The sequence below is a fragment of the Uloborus diversus genome, chromosome 1, assembly GCF_026930045.1.
Source record: "Uloborus diversus isolate 005 chromosome 1, Udiv.v.3.1, whole genome shotgun sequence".
Taxonomy (NCBI): Eukaryota; Metazoa; Arthropoda; class Arachnida; order Araneae; family Uloboridae; genus Uloborus; species Uloborus diversus.
In genome coordinates, this window is record NC_072731.1 from 123933597 (window position 1) to 123951209 (window position 17613).

A 17613-nucleotide genomic window follows, 5' to 3' on the forward strand; every position below is an offset into this window, starting at 1 on the left:
ATGCTATTAAAACCATAACGCGTGGCTGTCTGTCTGGGCGTTTGTCTGTAGCCGTATATCCTCCGGTCTGTCAATGTCTACTAGGTCAGACTGGTACCGTTGGGTGCTGGACACCCAGAAAAAGCCATTTAGCGCTGTCTCAACTTTCTAAGTCTTAAAAGGCGGGACATCCTGGTTATCTTGAAGACACCCAGGGGTAAAAGCATTAATATCGTCTGGTGGAATTGAACCACTGCTGGTTGGGAACGAGGTTGGTGAGAGAAGCGAGCAGGTGGTTGGATTCCCCAGGATAAAAATAGTCTAATAAAAAAAACTAAACTTCAAGGATATTTTTTTTGTAAACAAATGTTAACTATGTTTCAAAAGGTCAGCTTTCTGAATTAAGAGTTTTGTGGAAGATCAATTTTTGCAATGAACATTTTTATATATGTTACTCTTTTACGTTAACGGAATTTTGAAACATCATTTTGATTGCGGTTAATGAACTTGAGAACGGGATGTCCAATTTATTGCATTTGTTGTAAAATAAATTTAAGTCTAATTTCGAACAATGGTCGATAAACTTATATCTGATAAACAGATTTATCAGAAATACGAAAGTGATGGCAAAAATAAGATAAAAGTGGTTTAATTTGAGCCTGATTAGCATCTTTACGGAAGAAAAAGGGCATCAAATTTCTGTGAGCACGAAATTAGCAATTGTACTCTCTGATTTTTTTTTAATAATGTACAACAAACCTCTTGTTGAATTTTACTACAACCTTCGTAAAACTCTTGGTTCTAAAATGGTGCATCGACCCTGACTTCATCCTTCTCATTCTACAATTCAGATCGAGCATCCAACAACAGAAGACCTAAAAATACACCGGTGCTCTTTCGCTACTTTCTCCCATCATGCTCTACACTCCCTTATGTTCGAAAATTTTCTGCACAGCCTCTCCCCTCCACCGGTAGTGCTCTCAGCTCCCAAAACTTCCCATTCGAACGAGAAAAAAGAAAGGCATTCTTTCCGCCCGGTTGCAAGCTTCAATCTCCTCTACCTCCAGGAAGAAGCAGCAGCTTGCTGCTCCTGCAGACGATCTTCGGACGGGCAACTCAACTCTTTCGTGATTTTGTGATAAGGCTTCGGGCTCTAGTCCGGTGCTTTTCAGAAACTTCCAACCATGTCTGCCACGACGGTCAAAACTACCAAGTACACGTACAAATCCAGTACGGGCGGTGCTAGCGACGTCACTATGGAATATGGAGTGGACATTGGTGCCCTTACAAGACTAGAGGTATGTCCTGTTACACGACTCAAACTAGGATGCAAAGTGGGTGAACCATCTAATTAACAGTTTGATGGTTCAGAGTATTAAGCAGAATCCAATCAAAATGGATTAATTGCGTTCTCGCTCATCTGGGTTGAGAAAGATCTGAAGGGGAAAAAAAGCCCAAAAGCATTTCGTAATATAGAAATCGATAATTTTTAAGCACTGAATGGACACAGCAAACAATTTTGAATGAGCCAAAAGAGAAAATGATACAAGTAGAATAGTCAGTTGGAATCAATTAGTATTTCAACCAGTTCGGTATGATAAAGATTTTATGGGGTTCGGAATAATTCCTTAACATAAAATTTAAGGTCTCTTTCTTCTTTGAATAATTGAGTAAATAAGAAAATGCCAGAAATATCACAGAAAATTCGCTAAATCGGATTAATTCCGGCTTAGCAAAAATTTAATAGAAATAAATTGACTTCAAAGCATAAACACTAAGAATTTTTAAAGTCTTGCGTACATTAAGAAATAAAATACAGAAAATACAAAAAAATTGTCCAACAGTATTGTTCGGAATCCTGGAATGATCCCATTGAGAAAATTAGGTGGATAGTAATTTCCTATTGTAAAAATTCCGAAAAAAATATTTAGGTTAATTAAGGGCCGAATTGTGGGATAGGCAATAGAACGTCGTCCAACGGTATTAATCAAACCCAATGCCACCGATGCATTAAATCTAGAAGGCTCCATAATATCTATTGGTTTAAAGTACAGGGATTTTCAAATACTATATAGACCTATAAGACATAATTTTCAGTAGAATAAAAGATACATCGTTGAAAATAAACGACTGTCATAATGATTGTTGATGACACCTTCGAATCCCAAATTATCTGATTTTATTCAACCCGATAAAATAAGATAAATTAAGTTTTTTCAAGTGTTAATGGATTTATAAATTGCAAAAAATAAAACACAAGAATTAGTTTCTATTTAGTTTTATAGTTACAGCTTAACTTAAGCTTAACTGACACAACGATACAACAATTCTCTAAATGTTAGGGAAACAATTGAACCCAAGTACACAATTTTTTCAGTCTTTTAAGAGATATCTTTATAGCTATAAAACAAACGTTCAGATAAATCACTTAAAAATTGTCTACATTCGCTGTTCAGCACTACATTATCAATAGGCCACGGTTTTTTTTAAAAAAAAGGAAGAAGTATTGACATTGGATCGACTTCAAACCCTGTACATGGGGCTTTACCGTTATAGTTAAGGGATGATAGAAAGCTTCTTTACAAGATCTTATTATCACGTACCTCATCTTGTTTTTGAATGCCATTGACCAAAAAAGTTTTTAACTTATGGATTTATAGTAAACGCAAGATAAAAGCTAAAATATCGTAAAACTAAATCTCGCTAAAGAAAAAACGAGGAAAAAAAAAAAAACTAATCACTATTTTACTATTTAGTTTTTTTTTTGGTTTAAGCTTAACTAAGTTTAATTGACGCTACGAAACAACAATTATCGAAATGTAAAAGCAAAATTTAGCCCAAGTACACATTTTTTTCAGTCCTGTAAAAAAGGTATAGTGTAGACCGGGGTACGTTTACGCAGTGCCCTTTTTTCAAAACGAAATATAAATGGAGAGCCAACAGTCATAACAGATTGATGCTACTCCCTAGCAAATATTCTTACAAGTTTTTGAGTATCAGTCGAGCTTCGGTTCACCATGCGGAAAGAATAATCTGTTTTCTACCAAGTTGGGTAAATTTTGTGTTGAACGTTTTGAAGCTTATCGTGAATAAATAATACATAGTTAAAAAAATCAAATATATAAAAATTAGCCGAATTTTATTCTTTTTTGAGAATTGTATTTGGATGAACTGAAATGTTATTAAAATTTTGGGCAGGCTAAAAATAAATCCAAACTTGGAGACGGGGCAAGTTTACGCGCTGAACGTTGGAGCACCTTTACGATCGTTCTTACTGTGTCTTACTTATACGTGCCCCTGACACTTTTTTCTCTCCAAACTGTCTCAAACATTTCTAGTATTTTTCAGCTATTTAGTTTTGAAAATTACCATTTAATTTTTAATTAAGTACACATTCGTATCTTATAGCTTACAATCATATATTGCACTCTTCATGCTCCTTCAGCTTCAACTTTATACACTATTCAGTCTGTAATAAATTTGCTTTATTTTAGCAATGGTAAGACATTATGCTCAAAACACTAATGGAACCACGTAAGGTGTCAAAAGAAATATGCGTAAACGTGCCCCGTGTCCCGGGGCAAGTTTACGCAACCGAATTGGACTGGGGGAAAAAATGTTAAAAACACAAGTTGAGCAACAACTAAATGTACCAACTTTGACTCCATTAACTGCTTCATAAAACCGCAATATCTATAATTTCCTAAGCTAAAACATAAAAATTAGAAAATTCATTGAAAAAAATCCGCGTAAACGTGCCCTGGTCTACCCTATTTAAATGAGATTTTAAACACACATTCATATAAATATTGGCAAATATTTTTCTACAAAACTAGTTGAACACTATATTAATGCTATGGTATTTTGAATCTAATAGAAACGTGAAATTAACAGAAGTCAAACTGTAGTACTGCTGATGGTTAAAAGAAGAGTTATCAATACGAGAAAAACCCTGTACATATGGCTTTTTTTGTTTCACTTGAGAACTTTAAGGAAAACCTCTTTACCGGTTTCTCACTTTCAAGCAAGAGCAATAGATTTCTCAATCTTTTCGTCCCCCATATACACTATTTTGGCGATCCTTAAGATTTAAAGATGCAGTAAACTCCCGATTATCCGATTAATTGAATGGCACAAGAGTCGCGGATTATAAAAATCGCGGATAAACAGCAAAAAGGCTGAAATGAGGGATCAATAAGGGAAAAAAATTGTTGTTCCTCAAAAACTTGGCTGTATTAATGCATAAGACTTTCTACAAACAGTGAAAATATGTACAGCACAATAAAAATGCTTTGTATTTTTACCCAACAGAATTTAACATCCATAAAGAACAAGTGTATGTACAATGAAACAAGCGCAATAAATAAATAAATAAATAAATAAGCAAATCTATACGAATATTATTAAGAGAGAGGGCGCATTTTTTGTGTGTTTATATGTTCGAGGTAATCTCTTGAACCATTGCAGCTATTTGAAAAATTCTTTCACTGTATATGAAAGGTGCAATCTTACTGAGTGACATAGGCTATAAATTATGCATATAAGTACTTATACTATTTTTTTAACCCAATAGTTTGTCCTCGCTACCAGCTTTTGTTTCGTACTGAACTATTGTTATATACGTAAACACAAGCGTCGGCGGTCTCGCACTTGCATTGATAAAATAGTTGAAGGTCCCCCCCCCCCCCTTCGACTCGGAATCAAATAATATAAATTTGACTGGGGGGAGGCGGGCCTGGTGACGAAACCGACAAGGAACTCGATTTGGCTCTCGGCGGGGCACCCTCCTTTCTCGTTTCTATCACTTGCTCGCTGCGCTGTCACATTGGAAGTGACAGATCTGTCGTCTACCTATCAATCTAAAATCTACCACAATTATTTCGGGCTTTGACCAAGAATTCCTGGCCACTTCACGAAATGGCCAGCCAATTCGCTAACTGGCCGAACTGACTTTGGCCGTAACACACACATATATCTATCTATCTATCTATCTATATCTATATATATATATATATATATATATATATATATATATATATAGAGAGAGAGAGAGAGAGAGAGAGAGAGAGAGACGACGATGAGCTCGGTCCAGATCCAGGGAGTCAAACTAGTAATTGAAGCTAATCATGGCTTTGTTCCATTGATTAGCTTGAAATAGTTTTTTATTCAGAAATCTTATAAATGTCTGGCTTTCTCAATGGTTTATTTAGTTTAGTGTGAAATTACAATAATTACTAATGTTTACGTTTAAATATTAGTGTAAGTAAATCATTATAAAAATTATGCATTTAAGTTCGGTAAGTTCTTCAATACTTGGTAATATTATTGTTAATAATGTTGCTACTAGAAAATCTCCCGCCATAGTATGACGGGTGAAGATTGTTTCTACATTTGAACGAAGCAATTGCCTGTTTGGTGATAGTTTTATAGTTGACATTTTAACCCTAGCTCCAGTGGATTAATCCTAAACTCCAGTAGGTAGCGTTCATTGTTGACAATTTTTTCGTTTCTTCATTCTCCGAAAATGATAGTCTTACCAGTAAAACAGTTAAGTTACCGGATCCAGTTCGGCATTGTCAAAATTAAGTATTTTCCCTGCGTGTCAAACAAACCAAAGAATATTATCAAATTATCATACCGTAGCGTGAGTTTCATTGTTGATGACGTCAGGAGCGTTACTCGATCATTGGCTATTATACATGTGTGGATTACTGTCGGAAAAAGAAAAATGAAAGAAAGAAAAAAAAAAAAACTTATTGTTCCGCGGGAAAAATGGAGTACCTATCATTTTAAAGCGTACTGTGCTATTTTTGCATTCCAATAAAACACAGTTTAGAAATGGATTTACGCTTTAATAACACTGCGACAAAAAAAAAAAAAAACCTCTTCAAAATGCTTCTGACATTTCTTCGGCTGATCCTTATGTAAAAAGAATATCTCCTCCGTTTCCTCCCCTTCCATACCAATTTCTTTTAAAGGTCCTCCCCCCCCCCCAGTTTTCTTTAATTTTCCTTAGTTTCAGAGTTTTTTTTTTTTTTTTTTGAGGTTAAAGGAGCTTTATATTAACTTCTAACATAGTTTTGACGGGCAAGAGAGGTTCAAAGTTCAAGATTATGCATGGACACCGATAGCAAAAGGGGGGGGGGCTTTGGGGAAGGGCATGCCAATCCCCCCCCCACCCCCCAATATTAGAAAAAACACGAAAAACGATCTTTTTATTCTAATTTTTTAAAAAAGATGTTTGTAAAAAAAATTCAGTGCAGAGTGAGAGTATAAAACTCGCTTCTGGGACTCCCATGCCCAAAAAATTTTTGCGATGTAAAAAATATTAAAAAAAAAAAAAAACTATCTTATAAAAACTATCGACATTCACATGATAGTTTTTTCTTTTTTCAAATTTTTTTTACAGTACGAAAATTTTTTTGGACATGGGAGTCATAGAAACGAGTCTTATACTCTCATTCTGCACCGAATTTTTTTTTTACAAACATCATTTTTAAAAAAGCAGAATAAAATGATCGTTTTTCGGGATTTTTCTAATATTTTGGGGGAAGGGGTGTATACCCCCCTAAGTCCCCCTTTTGCTATCGGTGTCCATGATCTTGAACTTTGAACTTCTATTGTCCGCCAAAACTATGTTAGTAGTTAATATAGAGCTCCTTTAACCACAAAAAAAATTAAAAAAAAAAAACCCTTGAAACTTAGGAAAATTGAAAAAAATTTGGTGGGCCTTTAAAAAAAAAAATTGGTACGTATAGGGGGAAAACAGAGGTCATATTCGGATTCAGGGGTCATTTTACATAAGAATCAGCTGACGAAATGTCAGAAGCATTTTGATTTTTTTTTTTTTTTCGCCACACAGTCAATGCCGCACAGAATTAAATCGTAAAATTCGCGTTTAGCATTTCCCATATTTTGATCATTTTTGAAGTACAAAAATAAATAAATAAATAAATAAATAAAATGAAATAAAATAAATAAATGAAAAAATAATAAATAAATATATAAAAGAAAATAATCACACCATTCAAAATTTCAGCATTTTTCTCAATTTTTAAGTGATGAAATCAAAAACCGTTTTAGTGTTAATGGTTTCTTCAAAAAAAAAAAAAAAACAGGATTGAATTTCTTCTATAGGCGGTATTTTTAAAAATGTAGTCTAAAACTACCCTTACAGCCGAATAAGAAGCAAAAATTTTGTACGTGTTTTACGCCTGTAGCTCTTTCTTTTTTTACTTTTAATTTTCCTTTTATTTTTAGCGTAATTAACCACAGAATATTTTCTAACAAATTTATACTTGTAAGCAAATGAAAGAGCAGGCTTTTAGAGGTGATTATTGAGATAATTTAGCGAAAAACATTTTGGAAACATGATCAGAAACCACAAAGCGCGACAATTTTTTAAATGATATATATTTTTCTTTTTTTCATTGCTTCTATTTTTTTAAACGAGGCCCTTTATCAATTTTTGAGACTAAATAATTGATTGTTTAATAAGCGTGTAGGCAAATCTTAAAAAAAAAAAAAAAAAAAAAAACTATTTTACTTTAACTAAAAAAAAGTATTATAAGGGTATTGTGTCCCTTTAAAAACAAAATGTAATAATCATTGACTATGTACTTAGCATTATACTCACCAAAGTCATATGCAAAACGAAGGAAGCTAAGTTTTAAAGAATAACATATCTCATGTTGACAAAAATGTTTTTACACTGCAATTTTAATTTAAAAAATTATCACTGCGATCTGCCATGCCAATCAACTGCGATGCTTTTTCATAACAGAAAGCAACGCGCTCGTTAACTTTACCTGTAAGGCATGTAAAGTGCGATCATCATCATCATCCTTCATCCACCTATATACTCCACAAGAAAATATAAGAACTTAAAACAGTTAATCAGAGCGGAACGTTTGCTTCTGTAAGCTGAAATGGTGTTTTTTTATTTACTCCCAAAAAATAAAATGAATAAATAAAATAAAAACATTGCGAGAAGAGAACGCTTTTAGGAATAACAAATTGTTTCTTTCAAAATGAGCCGCTTGTGTCAGAAAGTGAACGATGTTTCACCTTCGTAGCACCACTGTTTTGTTAAAAATGACTGTTTACACAGAAAACACTCTTCAAGCTGAGGATAAGAGGGAGAAGGTGTGAGTGATTCATTCTCTGTCAAAAGTTTTAGTTTAGATGTAAGATAACATTAAAAAAAAATTAGGAGTCTTAAAAAAAAGACCCTGTTTAGTTATTGAGTTTAGCTAATTACATTTTTGGTACGTCTCTTTTTAACCGAAGAGCATATTACTCGTTACAGCATGTTGTACATTTAATAAGCATGTGGGTATGTAATATGCACACATACTCAATATAAGCATACATAGAATAAAGTAGGGTATAACGGGTACAAAAGCAGGAACATTTCGTGCAATTTTCAAGTCACTATCAAAGTTTGGATTAGGTGCGTTAAAGTCAAAATAGAATGATTGAGTTTCTACATTTCAATGACGCAGAACAGTTATCTTTATCTTTACTAATAATAAAGCTCGAAGTTTCTCTGTCTGGAGGATGTCTGGATCTCTGTGACGCGCATAGCGCCTAGACCGTTCGGCCGATTTTCATGAAATTTGGCACAAAGTTAGTTTGTAGCATGGAAGTGTGCACCTCGAAGCGATTTCTCGAAAATTTGATTTTGTTCTTTTTCTATTTCAATTTTAAGAACATTTTCTGGAGCAAAATTATCATAAGATGGACGAGTAAATTATGAAATTATCATAACGTGGAATGAGAGAGCGAATGAACATAGCCAATTGGCGAGAAATTCGTCATCCATGATTTGTAAATATACAGGCGAACCGAATGACCTTTTAATTTTCAACTACGGGCAAAGCACACACACACAATAATTAGTCCACAATAAATTATTATCACTGATGTGGCTCATTGTATGATGGTACCTAAAAATTGCTCACATGTTTTGTATAACTATTTAATTTTTTTTTTTGGGGGGGGGGGAGTTGAAATACAGGTAAATAGAACTACAGACATACATTTTGCCGTTTCATAACCGTGTTTTAGTTTTTTCATATTTTTAAACTTTCTTAGAACAAATTTATATTTGATTTTTTTTTTTTTTTTGCTTTATTGCTTGTTACTTTCTACTTTATCTAATATATAGAAGAAAGTATTGGATTCGTGCAAATTTTCGAATTTCGAGTTTTGACGGATTTGAACGTTTTGAGGTGTGCTGAGTCCATTTCGATCATTTTCGGAAAATGTCTGTGTGTGTGTCACGTATGTGTGTGACCAATTTTTTGTGGTCGCTCTACAGAAAAAACTACCGCATAAAATCGAACGAAATTTGGTACACATATGTGCCCCTATGTGAACATGTGCCCATGGGTTTTTGGCACGAATTTCTCCAAGGGGGGTGGCGCAATGGGACGTTTCTTGAGTTATGCGTGCCTGCTATTTTCCAAGAAGTAACTGGCGGAATCAAACAAAATTTGGTCCATATGTTGTCCCTAACAGGTACAGGTGCTGATTCAATTTTCGTGTCAATAGCTCAAACGAAGGTTGAGCTGTAGAACGTTTTTTGTCGTCAATTGTGACTGCTGTATCTCAAGAAATAATGAACGGAATAAAACAAAAATTTATCGACAAGTAGCCCTTAGAGGGTATAAGAGCTGAATCTAATTTGGTGTCAACAGCTGAAAAGGGGGTGGCGCAATCGAACGTTCTTTTTTTCCCATTGTGATTGCCATATCTCAAGAAGTAATGCTATGTTCTGGATGGAATTTGGAATAAATGTGAATCCATATGTAAACAGGCGTTGGTTCAATTTTGGCGCCAATCGCTCCATGTTTTTTTTTTTTTTTTTTTGAGAAATCACGATTGCTTATTGCTTTTGTTTGACTGTTTTTGGCGTTCCTATGATTTTATTTTCCCGGCAGCCACCCTCTGCAGCATCACCGTCGAATGGTTCCTCATGATGCTGCTCCTCTACCGAAAGCCGTCTCGAGTTGCGTCCACCTACACACACAAACACATACACGCATACATACAGACACTTACACATACACACACAAACACATGCGCACACATGCATACAGACACACAAACACATACACACACCCACAGATAGCCCCCCCCCCACACACACACAAACACACATACATACAACTACCCATACTCTCATGCCTAACTACACAAACACACATGCCTACATACACACACACACTCGTGATTGCGAAAAATTAAATTTGAATTCAAGATGTCCAAATTCAAATTATTATTATTATTATTAATAATTTTTTTTTATGAATGAAAATAGGTTTATAAATGCAACAATAAGAAATATAAATCGTAATAGACTGTCGTCTGCGTATTTCGCGTGATTTTAATTGTTGGAAAATGACCAGAAAATCGTGATGATTTCAACTTTTTAACTGTTGCCATCTCGCGTTTGTTAACAAATGAATGTTTGTAATTATTTTAAGCAAGGCTTTTAAAATAATTTTCTATTTTCATTTTCTGCTTTGCTTTTGAGATAAATGGTCGTCAATTTCTGGCGTGTGTAATTTTGTTTTTGTTGGGAATATTGCTTCCTCATCAAGCATGGGGAGGGATCAGAATTATAAGAAAGATATAGAAGAAAATTTCGTGATGACCACAACATACTAAATGAAAAATTATCATATAAGCTTTGTGCTACAATATGATTAAGGTGAAAAAACAACGTAAATAAAGCACAAATATTCACGTTGTTTACGTTGTTTTTTCACCTTAATCACAACATACTAGTTTTAGAGATATTTTTAATGCGCGTTCAGTGCTTTAATTGGAAAATAATATTGTTGAGAATGTACTCTCAATTAAAATTTCTCATATTTGTGCTTCATGTGGGTAGTTTGTCGTCAAATATAGTATGCTTGAATGAAACCCATTTAAACAGTTTAATCAGTTAACTCCTTTTATAGGCTTTAACATTGGGCGCTACATTCCTCCGCAGAGTGATGATTTAGTAGCTGGAAGTTACTATAAACGATACGTGAATGATGTCAATTATGCAAGAATTAGTGATTGTAAATTTAAGTTTTTGATTAAAATCGTCATAAGTAAAAAGTTTATTCCCAAGGTCTTTTTTTGTTCCGAAATTCAGTATTATATAGTATGCATGCAATCTTCTTCTTTACTAATAATAAAGCAGAAAGTTTCTCTGTCCGGAGGATGTCTGGATGTCTGTAGGATGTCTGGATGTCTGTGACGCGCATAGCGCCTAAACCGTTCGGCCGATTTTCATGAAATTTGGCACAAAGTTAGTATGTAGCATGGGGGTGTGCACCTCGAAGCGATTTTTCGAAAATTCGATGTGGTTCTTTTTTTATTCTAATTTTAAGGAAAAAACTATCATAAATTACGAAATTATCATTACGTGGAACCGTAACATGGGCACAAGCCAAATGACGAGATACGAAATTATCATAACGTGGAACTGTAACGTCGGTACAAGCCAATTGGCGAGAAAATTCACCATACATTTTTTGTAAATATACAGGCGAACCAAAAGACCTTTAATTTTTCTATTACGGGCGAAGCCGTGCGGGTGCCACTAGTTACTAATAATAAAGCTAAAAGTCTTTCTGTCTGGATCTCTGTGACGCGCATAGCTCCTAGAACGTTCGGCCGATTTCATGAAATTTCGTACAAAATTAGTTTGTAGCATGGGAGTATGCACCTCGAAGTGATTTTTCAAAAATTCGAGTTTGTTCTTCTTCTATTCCAATTTTAATAAAATTTTACCGAGCAAATTATCACAATGTGGGCGAGTTAATTACAAATTTATCATAATGTAGAACCGTAACATGGGCAAGCAAATGAATATAGCAAATTGGCAAGAAATTTATCATCCATCCTTTGTAAATACAGGTATACAGGCGAACCAAATGACCTTTTAATTTTCTACTACGGGCAAAGCCGTGCGGGTACCACTAGTAATAAATAAATCGATTAACGAAAATAAATATTTTACAAGAGCTCAAATAATTGTGGGAACGATGACTAAAGTAGTGGAAGCATTTGTCAATCTTTTTATATTTTCTTCAAAAATATTCTAAAATACATTTAAATGTAGGATTTCTAGAGTTATTCTACTTGCCTAAAGCTCTGAATCGTAGGATAAGTAGTGACACGTCCGCCATCTTAGGGTTAAACGATGCTTTATTCCTATGTCTGCTATTGTGAAGTAGCGTGTTTTGTTTCTTGATTGTAGTTTCTTATTAACTCCCTGATAATCCACAATCAAGATACACCAAAATTAAGAAGCAAAATTCTTAGCAAAATTATAGTAGGTAGTAGGCATAGGAAGAAAGTGATATTTAGCACCAAGATGGCGGACGTGTCGCTACTTGAGCTACAATCTGGGACTTAACATTTGCCATCAGAGGGATATTGTAACTCACGCTCGCGACGATTATTCCAACTGGAAACGCCGCTGCATATTCATCCATTTCAATTAGAACTACGAGGGGTAAAAAGGAGAAATGAGGCAGTGAGAAGCAAAGGGATGTAAAGTGGCAAAATTAAGCAGTACACAGGCGAACCTCTCCTCTGTCTTGGGGAAAAGATGTTACTAGTAGCCCTGGTAGTTTCTGCTATGCAGCATGATTTAGAAAAAAAAAAATTCAATGAAAGCCTACCTGGGATCTTATCTTTAAACGCGTTTTACTCGAAACTTGAAAATGTCCACTTACATCCCTTTGCTTCTCATTGCCTCAAATGTACTCGGACGGATTTGCCTATATTAAAAATGTCTTCCAATAATTAGGTATTATGAAGTGACCTTTATAAACAGTTAGTGTTGCGTACGGTTACAAGTTATTCATCAAGTAATGAAGATGTTTGTGAATGGATCCGAGAACCTTTCGTCTCCTAAAAGGGCTTCGCACGATACTTCAGAAACACGAGTCGAAATTGGCAGACTTCTGAGGTGGAGAAGAATGTGTCCATCCAGCAGTTTCAGCCTTGCCAAGCTAGTGACTTTTTTTTTCCTTTTCTTTTCTCATCCAGTACCAGAGCATTGTCTCTCTGCCACGGTGCCCTTGTTCCCAGAGAAACAGAACACGGGCGCTTGCCCCTCCTCGAAAGTACAGCTATTTCAGGAAACACTTCCGCCTTGCTGGGAAGCTTCATTTCTTCCAGCGTGACAAGGAGCTTACTTCTCTTTTCCGAGAAATATGCAATAAAAAAATCTCCAAAATACTCTGTTAAAATCGACCAATAAATGCCGTTTGAATGTAAGCTACTCTAAAAAGTTAGAAGTTATGAGGTTTAAATAAAAATGAAGTACAGTACTAGGGAGCGGGGGGGGGGGAGGGAATGAAATCCTTAAAGACACACTAACCCTTTTTGCACGTGTAATGCCAGTTGAAATTACTAAGTAAACCAAAAGGGGAATCACAATATTATGAAAATGACAAATTAGTGACGCAACAGATGTCAATTTGACCAGGAACGAGGTGGCGGACATTCGATCAGAACTTCCGCCAGATATCCGGCTAAATGTCAATATATTACTCTCTCTTTTCTATTTCTTAAAATGATTAATTTGCTATTTGTTCACACTTTAATTAATTTATTTTTTTTTAATTTTGCAATTACCATTTTCCTTCGTAATTTTCATTTTCAGTACTCAACACTTAAATATGCTAATATGGTCAATTTTAAAACTGTAACCTTGTGCTATGTCACATTTGTGAAACGCTGTAACTAAAGTTTATTTACATAACTGTGATGATGTAAGTAAATTAGGAAACTCTTTATGAAAAGAAATACACACTCCTTCCATAATTGGTGGATACTGCAACTTATTTTTCCTAAAATATTTTTACACAAAAATACTTTTCTTCACCAGTCAGCTGTATATGCAGTGAGAGGTAATTCTCAGGAACATTTTGGTTAACGCACAAATAAGTAAATAAATAAAGTAACTGTACAGAGTGCTGAACAGTTACTGTAAAATTTCCTGTACTTTAAAATTACTGTAAAATTTTTTTGTTGGATGTATTTTCACCCACAAGTTCAATTTCATTTTTTCATCGAAAAAATGATAATCCTTGAAATCCCGAAACACGTGCCTGCAGATCCCTGATTTTTTTTTTTTTTTTTTTTTGCAAATTAGCGTTGCAATATTATACTTATAAAAGTTGGCTTAAGCTGCTTTTGCACAGAACTTCGTTGCATTATTGCAATTAATTTCAGAAAATTAAGTAAGAAACTGTGTGACGTAACTACGTAATTTGTTTATTCCTTATTTAACAGTGAATGAAGATATCCCATAAAGGGGAACCAAAAAAAAAGAAAACGAAAAGAGCAGAAAAAAAAATCTTTGAACAGGCTGTGAGATTCATTAAGTGGTTTTCACAATCTATTTTTATTAACTTAATGTACGGTAATTTCAAATTATCGTTTCGATGTATCGTTTTCAAACTAATGTATACTAGGGTGGGTCGAAAATTACTTTTTTTATTCTAATCAATTTCTAATACAGCGAAAAACTTGCGCATTAGCATCTTGATAACAGGAAAAATAATTTAAAAAATTATAAAATAATTTTGAAATCGCGCAAAAGCCCTCAAGTTCGAAAAAATCGAAAAAAATCGGCAATTTTTAAAGACGCATATTTTTTCAAAAAATAATTTACTTCATTTCTAATAGTATAAAAAATGTATTTTGTAGTTACCGAAATGTATAGAAAAAACTTGGGGGCTCATTGTCCATCATTTGAATTCGCGCAGAAAGCCTTAAAATACCATTTTTAAAGTAAAGGTTATTTATTTAAAAAATTCTTAAGCTGGCATAATGCTATACAAATATACTATTAAACATCCGCTTTAATGTTTTACACACATTTTTCTTATGCTGACATGACTCAGGATTCACCACGTGCAAGACCGTCATTTAAAATTTTTCCGGGGGGTGGGGTCAAAAGGTGCAAATTCAGTTTTAACGGCAAGCAGCCAATTCACGTCCACCCAAATGTAAATACATTTATTTCTCGGAGCCGTGAGGGGGGCAATGAACCTCCCCCTGACCCTCTAAATGACGGGCCAAATCAGATGACGGTGGCAGCATTTCGAGAACAACTTACCACCCTACCCAATCAACCAACCAATTTGGGTGTGATTCATTATGCTGAAGTTCTTCAAATTCTGACTTCTTATCAAATATTCTTGATGGATTGTTATTTGTTACTAGCTACGTTACCCGGCGTTGCTCGGTCTACCTCGAAAAAAAAAAATCAAGCACGCATAGCCAACAATCAGGATTAAATCGAAGAAAAAATAGTGTAAAAATTTTCCTTCAGCGTGTCTGAAAGAGCAATTTCATGACTCAAATTCAAAATCTAGACCTCTTTGAATTTTTTGGAATCTTAAAGAAAAACAGTCATTGCTATTAATAGAAGTAAACTACCCTTTTCATGGATTTTCTGGTGAAAACCCAATGGGGCGAGAGAGCTCTCTCTCCCTTAAAGGGGAGAAAAACCCTGTGTGAATTTCGGAGCATTAAAGGACCTCTGTTCCAAGTTTGGCAAAAATCTGGCGCAGTCTGAATTTTTATTAGAAACAAACGCACTCACACAAATAAACCTCCATTTTTATGTATTTATACAGCTACTAGCTTTTACCCGCGGCTTCGCTCACGTTGATGTAGTTTTTTTCAATCGATTCAAGTTAATGGTCAACACAGGCAGAGTGTCAAATAGTTACCCCAAAAAAAAAAAAAAAAAATGGTTTGTCTCCCGTTTTGTCGACATTTCAAATTGCCTGCCCCCCTAAATGTATCAAAAGGTATGATTAAAACTGAAAATCAGAGAGAAGGGGACATGGGGGTAAGTGAAACGTCGGCGAAACTGGAAAAATCACACAAAATAACAAAATAAATCAGGAAAACGTTCAGGAGTTGTAAAGAAGTTAGTTTGGGTAATTCTCAAAAAATCCAATTCGAGTGAGGTCAACTATTCTTAAATAAAGTGAAACAGTTCCCTTATAATCCCGATGTCCGTCAAATAATATCCAGCGCTACACCGGCTATCTAAATTATTGTATAATGTATAGTTTCTTACCGGAGAAATCGTCCTAAAATAGGGTCAACAATCACTACAAATCCTGATTCTAATAATGTTCCTTAAGAGTGAGAACATCAAACCTTTGAAATCCCTATCAGGTGGAAATTAACTGTTTCTAAATAACGTAAACGGTCCTGATTACAATACGAAAAAGTTCAAAGTAAAAATACCATTAAAATCAGATTGAGCACAACAATTTTTTTTTTTAAGTTCCCATTTAAATAAGGATAATAGTACAAAAAACTTATCATTTCGCAAAGAGAAAAATTACCAAAAGTTTCTATGAGGATAGTCGCTATCAACGTTTTCAAATAACATTTTCCTCTGATGATCTCAGTTATGATTATTTCCAAAAATCTTCATTAATACAGGTCCGATAGGATAAAAAAACAAAAACAAAATAAAAGGAAAAAAAAGAAAGAAAGAACAATATTCTCCATTGTCGCCATTAAAATAAGGACATTAATTCCACGAAATCCTAATTAGCACAATTAACCCTTAAAAATACACACACACAAAAAAAAGAAAATTAAAAGTTTCATAAAAATTTTAAATAATTTGCCAATGCACTAAAGTAGTCGCCTGGTAAGACTGGAGATAAAAAAAATGGATTTGGTGGATTTATTTACATTTTAATAGTAGTTATAATGTTATTTTAGAGTGTAGTTTCACTAATTTGGTGGATTAATTTTAACTTCAATACCTTATAGTACTTAATGATCTTTTTACCAAAATTAATTTGGCGGAATTATTACATTTTAATGTAACTTTTATAATGGCTGTAGAGCCAAAATTTTTGAACACTCGTATCATAACTATGCCTATCAAATAAGTTTTAAAATGTCATTTTGTTTAGTTTCATTTTATATTTTTGCAATTAAAAGCGGCGTTAAAATGTAAAATAATAAATCCAAATCCATTATTTATCGCCAAAGGATTACAGTACCATACATTCGCCAGAGACTTGCCAAGTTTATGAAACTGCGTAAAATGTTTGGTTAATCTATATTCATAAGATATAATTTTTAATTCCGAACAGAAGATGCTATAAAGAAAACGTTTTGCATGTCTTTGGCCGTTCTTGGCGAAAAATAAATATTTCTTCGACGGTAACTGGGGGTAGAGGGGCAAACTCTATTTCATAATTTAATTTAGTTACCAGATAATTGTACGTAGCAAAAATACTCTGTGTTGCCTGGGTCTGTAATATTTATGAGAAACAATCGCTACTTTTATTCATTCTTTGCTGTAACTGAAATAACTCAAAACACAGCGCTTTGACATGATTAAAAATAGAGCTTCTTCCTTACCCATAAAAGTAAAATGGCAATAAGTATGAAGAACAAAATAGTACTCTTCTAGAATCGAAAAAACGATATTTAAGCATATACAAATTTGAGGAATTTCAAAAATATGAAACTAAACATCACTTGTTTAAAAAGATTTATCTTTTTTTTTTTTTTTTGAACATAGTCTAAAAGCTTCTCTATATTGCTATTAAAGTACAACTTTTAAAA

General features: G+C 34.1%; 1 protein-coding gene across 1 annotated transcript in view; it reads left to right on the forward strand.

The window, feature by feature from the left end:
* The first annotated feature begins 956 nt into the window (after positions 1-956).
* Positions 957-17613, forward strand: part of LOC129231790 (paramyosin-like) — a 123429-nt gene continuing 106772 nt past the window's right edge. Inside the window, exon 1 of the mRNA XM_054866168.1 lies at positions 957-1277. Coding sequence (XP_054722143.1) covers positions 1164-1277 — 114 coding nt within the window. The 5' untranslated portion in view covers positions 957-1163. The remainder of the gene's footprint in view (positions 1278-17613) is intronic.